At 54.6% G+C, this 19,393-nt stretch overlaps 2 protein-coding genes across 10 annotated transcripts in view; one reads left to right on the plus strand and one right to left on the minus strand.

The window, feature by feature from the left end:
• Positions 1-342: 342 nt before the first annotated feature.
• Positions 343-8,283, plus strand: Dcaf15 (DDB1 and CUL4 associated factor 15). 2 transcript variants are annotated; one of them, XM_040736732.1, is made up of 13 exons: positions 343-506; positions 2,169-2,266; positions 2,351-2,486; positions 3,191-3,297; positions 3,471-3,610; positions 3,695-3,865; positions 6,094-6,528; positions 6,616-6,707; positions 6,798-6,926; positions 7,006-7,091; positions 7,263-7,367; positions 7,449-7,564; positions 7,847-8,283. In XM_040736732.1, the coding sequence occupies exons 1-13, from the start codon at positions 375-377 to the stop codon at positions 7,900-7,902; spliced, it is 1,803 nt and encodes a 600-aa protein (XP_040592666.1). In that variant the 5' UTR covers positions 343-374; the 3' UTR covers positions 7,903-8,283. The 2 variants fall into 2 exon arrangements, with proteins under 2 accessions (XP_040592666.1, XP_040592667.1); XM_040736733.1 differs by lacking the exon at positions 343-506 and adding an exon at positions 1,186-1,212.
• A 90-nt stretch (positions 8,284-8,373) lies between these two features.
• The window catches only part of Rfx1 (regulatory factor X1), a 31,401-nt gene continuing 20,381 nt past the window's right edge, over positions 8,374-19,393 (minus strand). For 6 of the 8 annotated variants that reach the window (XM_040736728.1, XM_040736731.1, XM_040736727.1 and 3 more), the window contains 13 exons: positions 17,826-18,192; positions 15,480-15,661; positions 14,733-14,852; positions 14,314-14,426; positions 13,107-13,225; positions 12,877-12,986; positions 12,638-12,789; positions 12,466-12,563; positions 10,484-10,633; positions 10,197-10,405; positions 9,838-10,000; positions 9,722-9,767; positions 8,374-9,600 (listed from right to left, as the gene is read on the minus strand). In XM_040736728.1, coding sequence (XP_040592662.1) covers positions 9,431-9,600; positions 9,722-9,767; positions 9,838-10,000; positions 10,197-10,405; positions 10,484-10,633; positions 12,466-12,563; positions 12,638-12,789; positions 12,877-12,986; positions 13,107-13,225; positions 14,314-14,426; positions 14,733-14,852; positions 15,480-15,661; positions 17,826-18,192 — 1,999 coding nt within the window. In that variant the 3' untranslated portion in view covers positions 8,374-9,430. The remainder of the gene's footprint in view (positions 9,601-9,721; positions 9,768-9,837; positions 10,001-10,196; positions 10,406-10,483; positions 10,634-12,465; positions 12,564-12,637; positions 12,790-12,876; positions 12,987-13,106; positions 13,226-14,313; positions 14,427-14,732; positions 14,853-15,479; positions 15,662-17,825; positions 18,193-19,393) is intronic. The other 2 variants (XM_040736730.1, XM_040736725.1) reach the window with 1 other exon arrangement.

Consider the following 19,393-nt stretch of genomic DNA (forward strand, 5'->3'; position numbering starts at 1 on the left):
CTCCTTGGGACCACGGGTCCCCATCGCCCCGCCTACAGGCCTGTGGTCTCCACGGAAACCCACTGGGGGCGTGTCAACGTCACGTCTGGCAGGAACCTTCGCCTATTCTGTTAAGATTTTTCTTGCCGAGGAAGCGCCAGAATGCTTTCTGAGTGGTCTATCATTAATGAAGGGCGGGAATAAGGCGGGAGCTGTCGCTATCTCTACCAACCAAAAGCCGAGATAGCTTTGATAGACAGGCGTAGCGGGAAGAGGCCAGGAATGCCGGTTGTCAACCAACCGGCTGGCCGCTGTAAGGAGGGAAGGCCAATCAAAAAGCCGAGGGGGCGGGGCTAAGGGACCGGTTGCTCCGGAAGTGGAGGGAGGGGGTGAAAATGGCGCCCAGCTCGAAATCGGAGCGGAACAGCGGGGCCGGGAGCGGCGGCGGCGGCCCTGGGGGAGCCGGGGGGAAGCGGACGGCGGGGCGGCGGCGGGAACACGTCCTCAAGCAGCTGGAGCGGGTCAAGGTGAGGCGGCGCGGGGCCTGAGGCGAGCGCGCCGGGCTGTGAGGAGGAGGGGACGCGGGAGGCGGCCGAGAGAGGGCGGCGCGGCGAGGTGGGGGGCGGGGCCGGGAGGGGGCTGGGCGGGCGGCGGGGGATGAGGAGGGCACGGTGGGGTTGAGGCTGGTACCCAGGCGCCGGCTGGGAAGGCGAAGGTTGGTGGCTCGGATGGAGCAGGCTGGGCGGGTCACCTGCTGGGGGCCTTAGAGGAAGACGGCTGGGCCGGACCATCGAGGAAGGGGCTTGAGTGGCGGAAGCCAGGACGAATCATGCAGGAAGGAGCGGGATGGAGGCGGCTGGGCGAGCTACTGAAGAGGCCGCCCGAGGAACCTGGAGGAAGGGAAGACCCTTGTTGAGACCCGTTTTCCAAAGCGCTGCCCCTTATTGGAGCTTGCCGCCCCCACCGCACCCCTTTGCAGAGCCCCTGCTACCGGCTCTGGGCATCCAGCGTCCGGTGCACGCTCTCTGACCCTAACCCTGACCATCTGGAGTTCGTGTACCTGGGTCCACCTCATTTATTGAATGGAGGAGTGTTTGCAGGGTAGGGCCACTCGATCAGGGCTCTGTCTCTCTCGTCAGATTAGGACACCTGGAAGGGTAGGAACGTGAATGTCGTGTTAAGTGGGCAACGGTGGAACACGATTGTCTGTGTGCACCCGGAATGGGAAGCTGGGTGAGGGCAAAACCATGCCTCCTCCTTTTAACTGGTGCTCCCTAGCAGGGCTGTGGCTCTGTCCTTAGCCTGGGCGCTCCCTGGGCAAGGGTTATCCCCTCTCTGGAAGGCTGGGCTGACAGACCATTCCCTTTGTGGGTTGAGATGAACTGAGGGCAAGGTGCCAGCCCTTCCCATGCAGAGCTTTCCCACTAGATGGCTGTCTTCTTGAAGGCAGACCAGAATAGTTCCCCAACGGTCAGCTTATGCCTGTCAGTTTCCTCAGGCCCTTCCTTGGTGATGCTTTAGGTTGAGACAGTTGGTTGGCAGTTGGCAGTTAAGGATTTGGTTAATAATGGGATGGAGACAGTTTGGGAATACTGGGTGCTTGAGGCTCGGGGCCAGTAAGATGAGTCCGTGTTGTTCGCGCACGTACACACACACACACACACACACACACACACACACGTACGTATATATATTTGCTATCAAACCTGATAAAGTTGTGAGTGTGATACCCCAGACTCCTGCAAATTGTCCTTTGCTCTGTATGTGAGTTGTCTGCACCGTAAATCCATTCTAAGAAGAGAAACGGGCCTCGTGTGGGCCAGTTGTGAACGGGCAAATGAATGAATGGCCCCCCCACGGACCACTGCTGCCTCGTGGTCAGCTTTTAGGAAGGAGCCAAATGCCCAGGGAGGGGATCCTTCCACTCCAGACCCATCCCTCCCATCCCTTTGGATCCAGAGTCCTTCCACAGGGAAAGGATGTCGGGCTTAGGCTGGAAGGACTCTGGATCCAAAAGAATGGGTCTGGGGTGCAGCATGGGTCCTTGGTGGGGGTAGGGTGCTTTGTGAGGTCATGTGGCCTTGATGTCTCCCTCTGCCTAGCAGTGGGCTGTGGAGGTCGCTCAGCTGCCTCTGGTCAGGAGGTAGGGAGGCCACTTGACTGAAGAGCCCTGACTGTCTCCTCCCCAGATCAGCGGTCAGCTCTCTCCTCGTCTTTTCCGGAAGCTGCCCCCCAGGGTGTGCGTGTCCCTCAAGAGCATCGTAGACGAGGATTTTCTCTATGCAGGGTGAGGCTGAGGCCGGGTGGGGAGGTGGCAGGTCGGGCTGTGAGCTTGTCCTCACCTGGCCACTGTGCCCATTCTGCTCCACAGGCATATCTTCCTGGGGTTCTCCAAGTGTGGCCGCTATGTCCTCTCCTACACCAGCAGCAGTGGGGATGACGACTTCTCCTTCTACATATACCACCTCTACTGGTGGGAGTTCAACGTCCACAGCAAGCTCAAACTGGTAGGACCAGGCCTTCCCTTTCAGGAGGCCTGCACTGGGCTGGCCCTCCAGTCAGCAGGGTCTGAGTGGCCCCTGCACGATTCAGCCTGTGTCCTGTGTATAAAATGGCAGTCATGTACCAGGGGTAACCCTTGTGGAGCTGTTGGGTGTTTTTGTTCAAACTGGTAATTTCATTTGGCTCAAGGAGCATGTACAGCCCATTCGACACCCTTGGCTTAGACCAGGATGTGGGCAGATTTCTTTCTTTCTTTCTTTTTTTTTTTTTTTTTTTTGGTTTTTCGAGACAGGGTTTCTCTGTATTGTTTTGGAGGCTATAGGTCCAGCCCAGCCTCGAACTCACAGAGATCCGCCTGCCTCTGCCTCCCCAGTGCTGGGATTAAAGGCGTGCACCACCACCGCCCAACTGCGGGCAGATTTCTTACATTCACACAGGTTGGCACAGTGGCTTTAGTCTCCATCCTTGACCCCTGCCCCAAGGTGGGTGCTACTGCTTCAGTTTCTGTTGCACATGGGCTTTGTCACCTAGCGGGGACAGGGAGGTGATTCAGTCAGGTTCCCTCCAGCTGCCAAGGCTGTCTTTGGCTCAGGCCTTCCTGGGCCGCTTTTGAGGGGAGCTCTTAAAGCCTGGCTCTGGTATAGAGCTTCCGGCCTACACCTCTGGTCGGCCCCTGCTTAACCTCACACTGACTGAGCATATTGCTCAGGTCCGGCAGGTGCGGCTCTTCCAGGATGAGGAGATCTACAGTGACCTGTACCTGACTGTGTGTGAGTGGCCTAGTGACGCTTCCAAGGTCATCGTGTTTGGTTTCAAGTGAGACTGGGGGCAGGCAGGGTGGCTGTGGGGCAGGCAGGGTGGCTGTGGGGCAGGCAGGGTGGCTGTGGGGCAGGCAGGGTGGCTGTGGGGCAGGCAGGGTGGCTGTGGGGCAGGCAGGGTGGGCTGGTAGCCCCTAGATGGGCTTCAGGCTGAGGGTGTGCTACCCCTAGCACCCGCTCAGCCAATGGGATGCTCATGAATATGATGATGATGAGTGATGAGAACCATCGTGACATCTACATCAGCACTGTGGCCGTGCCTCCTCGGGGTCGCTGTGCTGCCTGCCAGGATGCCAGTCGTGCCCACCCAGGTGAGGCATCAGGGGCCCTGAGGGCTACGTGACTGCTGGACCACTGCCAGAGCATCAAGTGAGCTGTGATGTGTCTTGCTGCAGGGGACCCGAGCGCACAGTGCCTGCGGCATGGCTTCATGCTGCACACCAAGTACCAGGTGGTCTACCCCTTCCCCACCTTCCAGCCCGCCTTCCAGCTCAAGAAGGACCAGGTGGTGCTGCTCAACACCAGCTACTCGCTGGTGGCCTGCGCCGTCTCTGTCCACGTGGCAGGTAGGCCCACACCAGGCAGGCCCATTTCCCTTCAGCAAACCAGGAGTCCTGGCTGGGAGCTGGAGAGGCTGCTGCCAGTGTACCATGCCCTCCCCACAGCACTGTGCACTAGAACTTTCCAAGGGACTAACATGTTCCATGACTGCCTTGTAGCACTTCAAGTGTAGCTTGTCAACCCAGGAGCTACTTGAGCAATAGTGGGGCTAGAGTTTATTACACAGGAGGTACCACTGCTGGGGGAGCTCAGCTTAGAGACGGCCTGAGGAGCACATGCAGGACTCTGTTCCCTTCCCAGCATGACAAGAAAAAGGTGTAATGCACTACACTTAGTGTCCTAAGCAGTAAACTCTTGTGTGGTTTTGTTATTGTGTGAAAATGAGAGGCCATGTTAAAACAGTGTTGATGGTGTGGCAATGGACAGTGCTGTGAGCCCTCCATAGCCAGTGGTACCTGCCGTGTGTCCTTGGTGTCAGGGAATACCAGTAACACATTGTATGGTGTCTCTTTTTTTGTTTTGTTTTGGTTTTGGTTTTTAGACATGGTTTCTCTGTATTATTTTGGAGGCTATCCTGGAACTCACTCTGTAGACCAGGCTGGCCTTGAACTCAGAGATCCACCTGCCTCTGCCTCCCGAGTGCTGGGATTAAAGGCGTGCGCCACCAACGCCCAGCTCCTTTTTAATTTTTAAATAACATTTATTTGTTTATTTATTTACTTTTTTTTTTTTTGAGATGGGATTTCTCTGTGCCCTGGCTGTCCTGGAACTAGCTTTGTAAACCAGACTGGCCTTGAACTCAACAGAGATCCACCTGCCTCTGTCTCCCCTGTCTGTGATTAAAAGCATGTGCTATCATGCCTGACACATTTAGTTTTTTATTACTTAAAATTTTGTGTGTGTCTGTCTGTGCATGAGTGTGTACATGTGCATGTACCATGGACGTCAAGATAACTTTCAGGAGTTGATTTTCTTCTACAGTGGATTCCAGGAAGTTTGAATCCAGGTCTGCATATCTAGTGGCAGGTACCTTTGCCTGCTAAGCCATTTCTCCATGTCTTGATAGAGTGACATATTAGGAAGTGGTGTGATGTCACTGGCTGACAGGAGTAGAGTTAGGGCCCATGAGCCTGAGCCCACAGCTCTGCCCTGCTGGCTCCCTCTCTCTGAGAAAGCCTGGCTTCTTCAGGTCTGTGTTCAAGTTCATATCGGGGAAGCAGGAGCCTCCTGGTGCCTTCCCTGTGGTAGCATAGAGCCAGGTTAGTCACCTGTGGGACACCAGAGAGAGGCCACAACATACATCTGGACACAGGAGAGATCCATAGCTGTGGACTACTTTTGGGAAAATCTAGTAACATGTTTTGAGTACTCAAGACCATTTCTATAAGGGTGGAGTAAAGTAAGTGCACATGACCAAGCTGACCAGCACGGGACAGGGCACTTAACCCTTGGCCCTGCCCTGGACACCTCTGTCACTATGGGAGAGATACCTATCTTTATCAAAGCTGTACCACCTGACTGTTGACCATGGGCCTCCCATACGAGGCCCAAGCAGGACTGAGGACTTGTAACCTGGAGATTTGTATTAGTTTTGTCCCTAGTTGGTGTTCAGCTTATCTCAGAAGTTTATGCCAAGCCATTTTCAATGATTGTTCTTTCCTGAAAGTGTCCCACCATGGCCCCGTGGACAATAGCCCTTCTGAGGGACATGATGCTGCTTAGAGGGAGAGGTGTGGCACTCCTTGGTGGCTTGCTGGGCTCCTCTGTTTACCCCCCACTTCCTCTGATGAATATGTGCTTGTGCTGGTCTGGTCCATGAGCAGTCACTAAGTGACTCTTGCTGGTCTTCATGCAGACTGTCCCCAAGGGCAAAGCTTTGTGCAGCTCATCTGCTCTGTCCTTTCTGAGTAGCTTGATGAGTGTTCAAAGATGAGGTTTGAGACTGGGGGTGGCTCAGCAGTGGAGTCCTAGCCTGGCATGTAAAAGGCCCTGGGTTCTGTTCCCAGCATACTTTTTAAAAAGCCTTGAATGAATGCATGTCTGCATAGGTCTGGTCTTTATGTCAGAGTGTATGTGGTTTCTGAATTCACACCTTTCCAAGGGTTTCACACTACTTTCAGGACAGGAAAGACTTCAGGGCTCCTTCAGGTGGGTTTCTAATAATCCAGGCTTTGAGGCAGGTCAGAGTAACGTTGAACTGTGGTGACATATCCTACCTTCATGTTTCTTGCAGGTGACAGCAGTTTCTGCCAAATCCTGTATGACCACACAGCTTTGCCCACAGCCCCACCCAGCTCTCCAGGACCTTGGAGCCCTGAGGCAGTCCCTGCCTTCCCCAGCCTTGGCCCTGAGGTGGTTCCAGCTCGGCCTTCTGGGGCCCCGGAGCCCTCACCAGCCATTGCCAAGGCCAAGGAGTTTGTGGCTGACATCTTCCGAAGGGCTAAAGAAGCCAAAGGTGGTACCTTGGAGGAAGCTCGGCTGCCCTCGGGCCTGGGGCCCTCAAGCAGCCGCTGCCGCCAGTCCTCAGAGCCACCAGCCCCAAGTGGGGAAGTGGTGCCCAGGGACAGTCCTCCTGCTTCAGAGGCATCTGCCCCGGAGCCTGGCTACATCAACTACACCAAGTTGCACTATGTGTTGCGGTCTGGGGAAGGGACAGAACCTGAGGATGGTGAGGGGCCTTCCTGGGACAGGCTCTGGGATGGGGCAGTCCCAGGAGGACCCTTGGCCTGCTCCTACCCTCTGCCTGCCTCCCCAGAATTTGAGGATGACAAGATCTCTCTGCCCTTTGTGGTGACTGATCTCCGTGGCCGCAACTTACGGCCCATGCGAGAGCGGACAGATATGCAGGTGGGTAGTCATCGTGCAGGCCATGGGTGACCCAGGATCTGTGGAGTGGTTGGCACCACCTACACCAAGCTCTCTGCCATCTGTCCCCAGGGCCAGTACCTGACGGTGGAGCAGCTCACATTGGACTTCGAGTATGTCATCAATGAGGTTATCCGCCATGATGCCACCTGGGGTCACCAGTTCTGCTCTTTCAGTGACTATGACATAGTTATCCTGGAGGTGAGGCCAGGGCACAGCAGGAGCTGGGGTGTTCCTGCTATAGGATCTCTTGTCTGTAATTGTCACTGCCTGTTCCCAGGTCTGCCCAGAAACCAATCAGGTCCTGATCAACATTGGCCTGCTGCTCCTAGCCTTCCCAGCCCCCACTGAGGAAGGCCAGCTCCGGTGAGTGGCAGGGCCCTTGGCTGACACTCACATGGTGGCCATACACAGACCCTTTCTGTTCAGGGTGTAAAGGATGAGCAGACAAGATCTGAGTGCCCACCCTGACACTGGTGCATTGACAAGCCTGTGCAGGAACTCACTGGCCCACCTCCTTGTCCTCCACTACCACAGACCAAAGACCTATCATACCAGTCTAAAGGTGGCCTGGGACCTCAACACGGGCATCTTTGAGACAGTCAGCGTGGGAGACCTAACGGAGGTCAAAGGGCAGACCAGGTGAGGCAGGGTAAGGATGGGTTGCCAGGGCACCCTGGCTGGTTGGCAGGAAAGCTCTTCACTCACCCACCTGGTCCCCAGTGGCAGTGTGTGGAGCTCCTACCGTAAGAGCTGTGTGGACATGGTCATGAAGTGGCTGGTGCCAGAGAGCAGTGGCCGCTACGTGAACAGGATGACGAATGAGGCGCTGCACAAAGGTAGGAGCTGCACACTAGTGCCCTCGCTGGGCAGTACACCTGGTCTCACCCTGGTCCCAGAGCGTGCTGATGGGTGTGCATGCTGGACATGGAAGGGTGTCCTAGAGTGTGAGTGCTCTCTACCTGGGGCTCACTCAGGGTTTAACTGTGGGTGGGAGAGGGAGTGGAGGGGTCATCAGGGAGCCTGTCAGTGGAACTTTCTGGGTCCAGTTAGGCCATGGAGGTTGTGTTGTCTGCAGGAGTAGACAAGTAGGTCATGGTTCTTCATGTCCTTCTCTGCAGGGTGCTCACTGAAGGTTCTGGCAGACAGTGAGCGGTACACTTGGATTGTGCTGTGAGGGCTGGACCGCCCTGGACCCTGACTCCAACTACCTCCGCGGGCCCGGGAGAGGACCGCCTTCCTGGGCTGGCCCTACAGGGGCCACAATCGGCACTAGTGTTAGGTTGCGGGATGGGACTGGTGCAGCAGCCTCTGGTGACCTGAGAGTCTGGATGTGTCTTATTTATGCCTATTTAAGTTGGGAAAGGGCAGAGGGAAGGGCCCCTCAGGCCTGGCCTGCCCAAGCGAAGCCCAGTCCTGCTTCCTGTGCTCTGGCCCTTTCCTTGGCTGCAAGTGTAGCCCCTTAGGGAGGCCCAGTGGTTCCAGCCTCCCTCACCTGGGGTGGGGACCCTGTGGCCACCTGGCCTTGTTCTTCATGTACTAAATGCTTTATTTCTGAGCCTGTCTGGTGTCCCTTTTCTGTCCTCAACACATAGGATCCCTTCCCCCAACTCCCCACCTAACCCTGCTAGTCATCAGTAGACAAAGATCACAGCAGTATTTATTGTTTTAAGAAAGACTACAAAAAGGTAGAAAACAGCACACTAAACTACCACGCGTGTGGGTACTTTCACCACTGGAAAGGGAGGCCCATGGGGAGTGTGCAGGACCACCCCAAAAGCTGTAGCACGCGGAGCACACAAAATAGTGATTTCTATACAATAGGCCAGATTTTCTTTTTTTTCCTTTTTGTTCCATAAACATCTATCACAGATTGAAGACACTGAGAAAACGGGAACGGATAAGGCCATGATGGTTGGAAAAATACCCAACAAGTTACTGACTCCGCTCAAGCGGCACTCACTAATCACACAATAGTTAGGGGTCGGGGGCACAGCACGGAGGAGAAGCATCTCTGGGTGCAGGTTTCAGTCACAAGCCGATAGGGCAGAAGGCGCAGGGCGCGGCCTCAGGTCTGGAGCACTGGCCCTGCAGCTAGCCGGATGCTCCTCTTTGGAAGCTGGAGGCCGGGGCCCCTCACAATATGCCCCTCTCTGGGCTGTGGGGCCAGGAGAACCCAGCTCTGGAGAAGGTGCAACACCCACAGCTTTAATTGCACTTATACCATGAAAGGGGAGCAGTGGGGCTGCTGCTGCTGACAGTGGGGTCCCCGGGTGCCACCCACCTGCGCCTGCCCAGGCTCGAGTCTGCCCAGGCAGGCTGTGCAAAGCCAGAGAGCAGAATAAGTTAACAGTTCCCAGGGGAGGAGCTGACCTGCCACCCTCGGGTTGTGGGGGAACAGGGCTGCGAGCTGGGGCAGGAAAGAGAGGGACACCTGGGCAGGTTCCTTAAGGCACGTCTTTTGTATCAAGGTTTGCAGCTTCGGTTCTGCCCAGCCCAGCCCATGATTGTACCGGCTCCATGTGAGGGGAGGCTCCCCCAGCCTTCCCTGTCACAGGGACCCTCTCCAGCTCTGGTGCGGGCTGGAAGGGTGACAGAAGTCACAAAAGCTGAGGGACTGGACCCTGGCTAGGAGGGACTGTCCCTGGCCTAGAGGGACAGCAGCGGCAGCTTGGGTGGGCAGAGGGGGCAGGGATGTCGCAGGCTTAGCTGGAGGGCAGGGCCTGCACGAAGAGGCCACGTGTGTCGGTCCGTGCCAGCTTCGCAGGTGGCTCCAGGGCTTCTGGGCCCAGCGCAGGAGACTCACTACCCGCCGCCAATGAGATGTCTTGTGGCAAGTCATCCTCACTCTCCTCCTCCTCCTCTTCCTCCTCATCTGGAACACAGGGAACAAGCCCAGCTCAGTGAAAAGCTCTGAGATCCCAGGGACACCTGGTCTCCCTGTCAACTGTCTCTACCCTGGAACCTAGGGTCTGGGTGGGGATATGCATTACTACCTTTGTCGGGGTCCATGGGATTCAGCGAGGTGGTCAGGTTTGCAAACTGGAAGAAGAAAAAAGGGAAAGGTTCGGGTTCTACTGCCTGGAGCCCACCCACATGCCCAATACCTCACCGTGCACACCTCTCCCATGACTGCGATTGGGGTTTCGCCCTTGGCCTGGGCTACACGGTGCTCAATCAGATAGTACATGTACTCATCATAGAGTAGTCGGATAAGGTGGAAGGAGCCGAAGCTGGCAGCGCTGCGCAGGGTTAGGTCCCGGATTACCATGGAGCTGGGGACAGTGACCAAGAGATTGTCAGTCCTGCAGGCTGTCGTTGTCCCCCCACCCCGTGAGCTAATAAAGGCCTTTCCTTCCCACTACCCACCACTTATCACAAGCGCACCTTTGGAGGAAGGGATTCCCCTGGTCTCATCCCTCCCAGACAGAACCCTTCCACCCACCCCCACCCGCTCCTACAGGCACACACCTGTAGAAGGACCACTTGAGGAGGAAGAGTTTGGCAGCCTTGGGGAAGCCGGAACTACCCTGGTAGGGCTTGAGAACCTGGCTCACAACGCCGTCCAGCCAGGCTGCCCATTGCTCCAGTGAATTCTGCTGCTGCAGTGTCACCTTGAAGTCCTGCTCCAGACGCTGCACCACGCGGTCCTCGCAGCGGCACACCCACGAGGCCTGCTCCTGGAGCGCAGCAGGTAGCCGCTCAGCGGTCTTTCCCCATTGCTCCCTCCCATCCCAGCCCTACTGACGCTGGCTCACCTGCACATTTGCGAAGTCCACCCTATTGAGGTCGCTCAGCATCTGGTTGATCTGTGCAGTATTTTGCAGCACAGCCCGCGCCGCCTGCGCCAAGTGGTTGAGTGATGTATAGCGCCGCAGTGTCTGTGCGAAGGCGCCTGCCGCTGCCACCTGCATGCAAGACAGTAGGCTGGCTAGTGGCTCCCACACAAACCCCGCCTAGTCCAGTCCCACCTGTGGCCACCCAAATATTTCCTTAAAAACAAGAATTGTGCATTACTGCTTCTGTTTAGAGTCTAAGGGTGGCTCTCCAGTACTGGTGTGGGTCGAACACTTAACTTACTGTGCTGGCATATGGACTGCAACTACTTTCTTTCTATCCATTCATTTATTTAGGCTTTCAGAGACAGAGCTTCTCTGTGTATTCCTGACCGTCTTGAACCAGATTGGCTTTGAACTCAAGCGATCTGCCTGCCTCTGCCTACCAAGTGCTGGGATTAAAAGCGTGTGCCACCACTGCCGTCTATTTTCTATTTATTTCGTGTTTGTGTGATGACCCAACTTGTGGTACTCAGTTCTCTCCATCCACCACTAGGTCCCGGGATGAAATTTAGATTACCAGGCATGGGAGGCAAGCACCTTTATGCACTGAGCCATCTCCCTGGCCCTGAATGGAACTAATTTTTCACTGCGTCTGGTGGTGATGGTGACCAAATTTGGAACCATGCTCGTACCAAGTCAGAATACTTCACCACTGGTATTTACCCCCAGCCCAAAATTATGAATGCTGACCAGGCTCAGATCTGTGGAGACCCACCTCATCCTTTGTGCTGGCTGCATCTTCACACCCACTCATGCCGCTTTCAATGACAGACAACAACACTGCCCCTCCAGCGCTGAGGCGGGACCCATGGCCCTGCACAAACTAGGCAAAGGATGTGCCACTGAGCTCTGTCTCCAAGGGCAAATTACTGTCTCAGAGTAGTCTCAGATCCCTGATCCTCGAGGACAAGAGTTCTATCACCACAAACCCCATTTTGCCATCAGTCCTTAAAGAATGCACACAATGCTGGGTGGTGTTGGTGCACACCTTTAATCCTAGCACTCAGGAGGCAAGAAGCAGGTAGATCCCTGTGAGCTCAATTCGAGACCTGGTTTACAGGGTTCCAAGACAGGCTCCAAAGCTACACAGAGAAACCATCTCGAAAAACCAAAAAAAAAAAAAAAAAAAAAAAAGAAGGCATACAACACAGACCAGGGGGCTTTGTGAGGCTCTCCAGTTTGAAGGCCTTCCTCCTGCATCTTCTGCTCTTGCTAGGCCCTCCCCATCCTTCCTGTTTAGGTGAGAGATGACTCAAGATACCCATCTCTGGGCTGGGCTGGGGGTGCAGCTTGGTGGTAAAGTGCTTACCTCCCTACTATTCATTGAGGCCCTGAGTTCTATCTCCAGGACTTTGATAAAAGGAAGTAGACACCTGAGCGAGTGTATCTTGGTGGATGAACAGCATCAATGAGGTGCTATTTGTTTCATTTCTTCATGCATTAAAAAACTCTCTCAGTCAGGGACAAGACTTCCATTTGTGTGGTTTTGCTGTTTTCAGACAGGGTCTCTGACCCGGGCTGGTGAAGCCAAAGCTAGCCCTGCACTGATGGAGCTACAAGTGTGAACCACCATTCATTATGTTGTTTCAGAATACAGTCTTGCTGGGCATCAGGAGGCAGAGGGAAGGGAATCTATTATGAGTTTGAGGAGACTCTGGTCTACAATGGGAGTTCTAGGCCAGCCAGGACTATATAGTAAGACTCTACCTAAACTAATGAATGTTTTAAGTGCTGAAGCCCTGGGAGTCTTTCAGAAATGGGTCCGGAAGGTATACAGCAGAAGGCAATGCCTGGGGCTGCCCTGAGGTCGTCAAGGAGAACAGTTCTCACAGGTACACAGCAGGGAAGCAGACAAAACTCTCCTTTGATGCTGCAGCCTGGCTGCCCAGCCCACCCCTCACCTTCACCCGCAGCATCTCCTCAGGGATGTTCACCATGGCATGGGTGAGCCAGCTCTCCAGGCTCTTGGCAAAGTTCCGGATTGCTTGGGTCAAGGCACCTGTGGAGGATGGGGGTGCTGGTCAAGGTGGGCAGGGATGCTTTCTGGAAAGGAGCACAGCCACCAGGACTCACTGGGGATGGGCCGCAGAACATCAGGGATGAGGATCTCCACCAGACCCTGGTACAGCACATTATCACAGTGCTTGGTCCACTGCAGCACAGGCTGGAACTTGGAGAGGAGCACCAGGCTGGCCCTGGGCAGCCGCTTCTCTGCCTCGTCTTGCCTGTAGGAACCCACCCAATGTCCAGTTAAGGGCATGTGTAACCTCCAACATGCAGGGATCACCCTCTTCCAAGCCCTGGGGACTCACACTGCCAGCGGTGGTGCCTCGTTGGGCTGGCTAAGGTTATATCTCCAGAAACTCTTCCACAGAGCTTCTACCAGTGTGAACTGGAGATTTACCATGACATCCACAATGGCCTGCAGGGACAGGATTTCACAATGGGGCAAGGCCAGCATGGGGCTTCCTGCCCAAGGCAGAAGCCAGCTGCATTCAAGGTTGGCCCACACACCCACTCACTCACCATCTTACTGCCCTACCTCACAGTGTTCCCGGTACAGGACCTGGAAGGCCTTGACATCCCCAGGGCCGACGCCCTCAGGCAGCACTTTACCCTGGAGGTCCAGCTCAACAAAATCAGGGAGACTCCTGGAGGCATCTAGGGGTAGGGGTACCATGAGGCCCTGTGTCCACCTGCCTACCTCTCTTGCTGCCTTGGGGTCCTAAGTCACCTATCACCTTCCCAATGTGTTGATCCCTGTGTATGTGGAGAATGAGGAGACTCAAGCAGGGTGAGCCACTAGCCCCGCACTGCACGGAGCACATGAGGTGCTTGTGCCAGTCATGGCCTGCTAACTGCTGGTTCTGACTGGTCCTTAGACACTTGGTACAGGCAGCCTCCCTGCCACGAAAGCAGGTGTCTAAAGGCCCTATTAGTACCAAAGGGATGCTGTTAAGGGTTAGCATGGGTCACCAGAGCCACACTTGACTCTGTGAGTGTCATCTCCCGCATCATCATCCTCTCCCCAGCCACAGTGTCACTGTGAGGCCATGAGACCGCTCTCAGCGGCTGTCAGCGCCACCATCAGGCCTTGTTTTCCCTTTCTGCATCTTTAGTGTGTGCAGACACCGAACACACACCCTCGCCCTCTCAGGTACTAATCCTATCACATGGACACAGCTGCAGGCCAGCAGGGATGGGGTCCTGTCACGTTAGTGGACCACTGTTTGACCATTCAAGGAGTCAGCTGTTGGTATGGGAGTCAGCGTTACCAGACTTCACTGAGTTCACAGACAGAAACACTGACTGCTGAAAGGAACGGGTGGCACAGACCCAGGTGCCTCAGCGCTGTGGAGGCTGAGGCAGGAAGGCCCATCAGCTCCAGGTCAGCCCTGATCATGCAGTGAGACCTGGTCTCCAAAGTACGGGGCAGGCTAAGTATGGTGGCACACGCCTTTGATCCCAGTTCCAGGAAGCAGAGGCAAGTGGATCTCTATGAGCTGGAGGTCAGTCTGGTCTACATAGTGAGTTCCAGACTAGCCAGGACTATATAGTAAAACCCTGTCTAAAAAACAAAAACAAAAAACAGAAAACCCAAAATGGGGTTGGGATATCTTGGAGGTTTCTGGTTATAGAACAATCCCACAAAGACAGAGGTAGGCAAGCCTGAATGTCCACCAGACACCCCCTATGGGCCCTCCTGAGTCCCCGGGGTAGGCTGCCCTGCCCTGCCCACCGGCTCTCACCCAGGAACTGCTGGTACTGCTGCACCTGGGCGCTGATGTCTGACAGCCCTGTGCTCTGCTGCCCCACGGCAACACCGTTGGCCACGCCCTCCATCTTCTGGATGGGCTTGAGCCTGGAGGGGAAGGGGTAGTGGGGTGGCTGGTGGGGAGATGGGCCAGCTGGAATGAGGGGGGATAAGCCACCTGGTGGAGGGGGGGAGCCCAGCTGTGTGGGGACTAGGTTCTTAAGGGGATGGGCTGGGGTGGGGGATGGGTAGCAGGTGAGGACTGGAGGGTGGTTGGGTAGTAAGTGATGAGTGACCCAGAAGCCACCTGGTGGGGGATGGACAAGCTGATGAGAGTTGCCTAGGGCATGGTCAAGTGGTATGGTATAGCCAGCTCTGCAGTCCCTGCTCAGTCCAAAAGCAGGAGGCACCCACCTCTGCTTCTGGGAGAAGGGCTGGCCTCGCATGGCCATATGCTGCTGGTCCTCCATCAGCCGCAGCAGGGGTGAGCTGGCTTTGATCCGTAGGCCATAATAGTGATACTTAGAATTGCCCCTGGAAGAAGGGGTGAGGTGCTTTACCAGTTGGGCAGGACACTGGGGTCTTACATAGCTTTCCTCTCAGTTAGGGGCCTGGACAGAGAAAGCTACCCTGCTGAGCTGAAGAAGTAAAGGTGCCCAGGAGTGAGGACAGGGCAGTACAGTCAGCACTTGCTACCAACTCTGACACCAGGCAAGCATTTGGCTGTTGGTCATAAGGGCACTTTTTTGTGAGGTGCTTATTCTGAGCATGGATCCCCACTTCATCTTGACCCCATGAAGAGTGTTCCTGATAGCTGGGACAGACAAGAGAAAACTGAGACAAAGAGAGCAAGTGTGTCACCCAAGGACAGTATGAGTGAACGCACGAACGAACGAAAGAATGCAACGACGGGCGCCCGAGCTCCTAACTGGAAAAGAGGTGAGCAGGGCCCAAGGGACAGCTGAGTAAGATGGTCTAAGCGCAGGGACAGCCAGAGCAACGTCCCAGAGGTAGGACAGGAAGTAGGGCTCAGTGGGCGAGCAGGAGCGAGGGGTTCTCACAATGCGCTTCACGACCACGTAAGAGCTGTGGTGGGTCATAGTGGCAGAACATAAGCCCTTGCGGCCTAGGGTAGCCGAGGGTGGAGGGGCTGGGGCAAACCTGGTGCCCAGGCGGCGCGTGCGCAGACCCATGAACACCGAGCGGATGAGCTTGCCGAAAGAGGCAGCATTAACTGGCTCCAGTTTCTGCTCCTGGCAGTGCAGCAGGTAGTGGCAGTAGAGGGTGCTCCGTGGCAGGCTCACGCCCTCGGCGGTCTCATAATTGTCCAGGAGCCACTGGACCTGGAACAGACAAGAGGACAGGCAGTACTGACAGACAGTCCCGGACATCCTCTGAGACTATGTGGCTGTGTGCTCTGCAACTGCCTTTCTCTGTGGCTCTGACAGCCACCTCAGCTAGCTGTAAGGCACACATCCCGTCACAGTATTCCCGGGAACTACAGTCTTAACGTTTCTAGAACAGCACTGACCGATACAACTGCCACTTGCAGCTACTTAAAGACAAAGCTGTTAACATATGAGGAGCAAAAAATCAATCTCCCAAGGTCACAGGATTAGAGTCCATCTAGAAGTGACATTGCAGAGATGGATGACAGTTTCATGGTTCCTGAGGGGGTTCAAGACGTTGAAAAGGAGGTAGAAGAGGGTAAATATTAAAGAGGCAAGATCTCAAAGGATGGAACAGCTCTGCATTTCCCCCTCAGCGCTCCATACGGCATCGGGAACCTCACATAAGATCTCAAAGGATGGAACAGCTCTGCATTTCCCCCTCAGCGCTCCATACGGCATCGGGAACCTCACATAAGCTGGGAAGCTCCTGCGGCTTCGTGTCTGCATCTCTCCTCTCCACATTTACAGCCCCATGGAGCAAGTCTGGTGACATGGTGGTTCACACCGAAAGCCCCACACTGGGGAACTGAAGCCGAGGATCACAAATTCTAGGCCATCCTGGGCTACAAAGGGAGATCTGTCTCAAAGACAATAGCACCCCTGGTCAGAAACCACCATTTCTGGACTGAACACTGCCTGTTAGGGAAGTAGGGCTGAGCAAGGAAGTCCAGGAAAGGAGTCATGGGCATTTGTCAGAACCTTTCATTAAAACTATTTTTGTTTATGTATGTTTAAGTGTTCATGGGAGAGGATGCACAGGAACAGGTGTGGGGTGGGGCATGCAGGCCATGTCTGTGCACCACAGGGGCCAGAAGAGGGTGTCGGATCCCCTGGAATTAGTTACTGTGAGCTACCTGCCATGTGGTTGCAGGGAATGGAACCCTAACCACTGAGCCATCTCTCCAGGCCCCACCCCACCTCCGCCTTGTTTTCTGAGACAGCATCCCTCACTCACCCTGCTGTTCATAGTCTGACTGGCTACAAGTGCCTCCCAGTCTCTGCCTCTCTAGCACTGTGTCTATAGACTTGTGGAGGTGCTGGGGATGCAAACTCAGAACCTCTTGCTTTCACAGCAAGCACTTTATTAATTGGCCATTTCCTTAGCCCCCTTCTGTTCCCTGTTCTTGCTACATTCCTGCATTTATTTTGTGTGGTCAGAGCAGTTGGTTCTCTCTGACCATGTTGGTTCCAGGGTTTTTTTTTTTTTTTTTTTTTTTTTTGGTTTTTTTGAGACAGGGTTTCTCTGTATTGTTTTGGAGGCTGTCCTGTAACTCACTTTGTAGACCAGGCTGGCCTCGAACTCACAGAGATCCACCTGCCTCTGCCTCCTGAGTGCTAGGATTAAAGGCGTGCGCCACTGAGGCCCAGCAGCATGTGTGTTTTAAGCAGCACCTGAGGACACACAGTTCACAGCAGTATCTTCTTCTTTTTTTTTTTTAAAGATTTATTTATTTATTACATATACAGTGTTCTGCCTACATGTCAGAAGAGGACATCAGATTGAATTGCAGATGGTTGTGAGCCACCATGTGGTTGCTGGGAATTGAACTCAGGACCTCTGGAAGAGCAGTCAGTGCTCTTAACCTCTGAGCCATCTCTCCAGCCCCACAGCAGTATCTTCTAAAATGGAGTAATAAACTAGTGAAGACCAGCAGCCAGGGTGCACTGGTATGTAGGGGAATGTGGCAGGGAGGGGACAGGGAACAAGGTGTTCTGACCCAACCCATAGTCCTTATTGATAATGGGTCAGACTAGGACTGGGATTCAGCACTGCGAACATGACTCGAGGAGCCCACATCTATCTGTCTATCTATCACCAGTTCTGAATAAGTCATTTCTGCAATTGTCCCCAGAGTATCACATAGCAGTTGAGGTGCAGACCAGAGAGCAGCACCTAAGGTTACATAAACAGGGTACTGGGCTCCTGGGTGATGTGAGCACTGGAGCCCTGAGCTATGCCTTGGGCCAAAATTCTATACCCTGATTATGGCCAAGCTGTCCCTCCTCCCCGAGGTGCTCGCCTCCCATTTCCTCTGCGCAGGATTGGAACACTTACTGTGGCTGGTGAGGCACGGGTGGTGTGGGAGTAAGACTGGCTGGCGCTGCCTAGCATGTAGCCTCCTTGGATCACGTAGGTGCCTGCTCCACTGCTGCCGCCGCTGCCACTGCCGCCGCCACTGCTGCCACCTCCCCCGCTGCCCCCTGCACCCACGCTGCTGTTGCTGGCCCCAGCCTCACTGCTGGAGGAGCTGGCGACAATCGGGCTGCCGGACACATACATGGGCACTGAGCCACTGCTAGCCACAGTCTGAGAAGTAGCCGGTGTGCTGACCTGGGCAGCTGTGCCTGAGGCCTCATAGTAGCTGGTGCCTGCTGGCTGTGTGTAGATCGGCGTTTCAGGGTAGGGATAGGCGCTAGAGCGGCTGCCAAGAAACAGACATGAGGCCATGATCAGTGAGTCTTGTACAAGGAAGCAGGAGTCCAGGAGAGGACCAGAGAAGCCACAGAAACACCAGTGTGGCCCACCTTCACATATAAGGGACTGGGGATCATCTAAGCATTGCATGAGAAGCCACTTTCTTGTTTTTTGTTTCTAAAAAGACATTATCTTTATTACTTCATGGCATACGTGTAGAAGTCAGAGGACAACTTGTGGGAGTTGGCTGTCGCCTTCCAACACATGAGTCCTGGAGATTGTAGGGTAAGGATTGGCAGCAAGCACCTGCTGAGCCATCTTACTGGCCCTTTGGGGTAACTTTCATTGAACTACAGCAGCACTGATAATGGAGTCACTTTCCTCACTGCAGAAGTGGAGAAAATAAGGTGAGGGGGTCCAGAACACATAGAACACACTTTCTTCAGCAGCAGCAAGAAGTAAGTTCTGGATCCAGGGAAGGAAAACCCAGAGGGTTAGACTAAAGGGCACAGAGGAGTGCCTGTGGCTGTCTACCTCTTCTGACAGGGAGCTGCTCCTTCAATCCAGACCATGTACTGAGTGACTGCACCAATAACACAAGTTGCAACTGCAGCAAGACATCGATAACACTGGGGCCCATCTTTGGAGGCTGCAAACTAAAAAGGGCTAGGGCAGGCGAGAATTGGTGCCTTGCAGTCTTCTTAAACCAGGCACCAATGCGCAACCAGAGACAAGAGACTGGAAGGTAGGAAAAGACCACCTACCTTATGTGCAGGTAGAGGGCTCTGTGGAGGGGACAGCAGAGCCACCTCTCTGTTTAGATTTTGAGCCCTCTGAGTGCATCAGTGATTAAGAATGAAAACCTGAGCCAGGCAGATGGCTCATAGTGCAGGGGTGCTTGCCAACACGCCTGAAGACCTAGGTTTGGTCCCCAAAGCCCACATAGCAAACAGACTCCAGCACTGGTCTCTGCATTACACTTACTACATGGTGCATGCGCTCCACATCCACACACAAAAGAGGCCCAATAAGATGGCTCTGGGGTTACAGATGCACGCCACCATGCCAGGCTCTTACACGCTAGAGATCTGACCTCAAGTTCTCATGTCTAGTAAGCAAGCAATTTACTAATTGAGCCATCTCCCCAGCCCCCAAGGAAAAATTTGAGACAGAATATTCCGCCTGTGTTTCTGGAACAAGAAATGGAT

The sequence above is a fragment of the Mesocricetus auratus genome, unplaced genomic scaffold (genome assembly GCF_017639785.1).
Source record: "Mesocricetus auratus isolate SY011 unplaced genomic scaffold, BCM_Maur_2.0 Super-Scaffold_100081, whole genome shotgun sequence".
NCBI classification, from domain to species: Eukaryota; Metazoa; Chordata; class Mammalia; order Rodentia; family Cricetidae; genus Mesocricetus; species Mesocricetus auratus.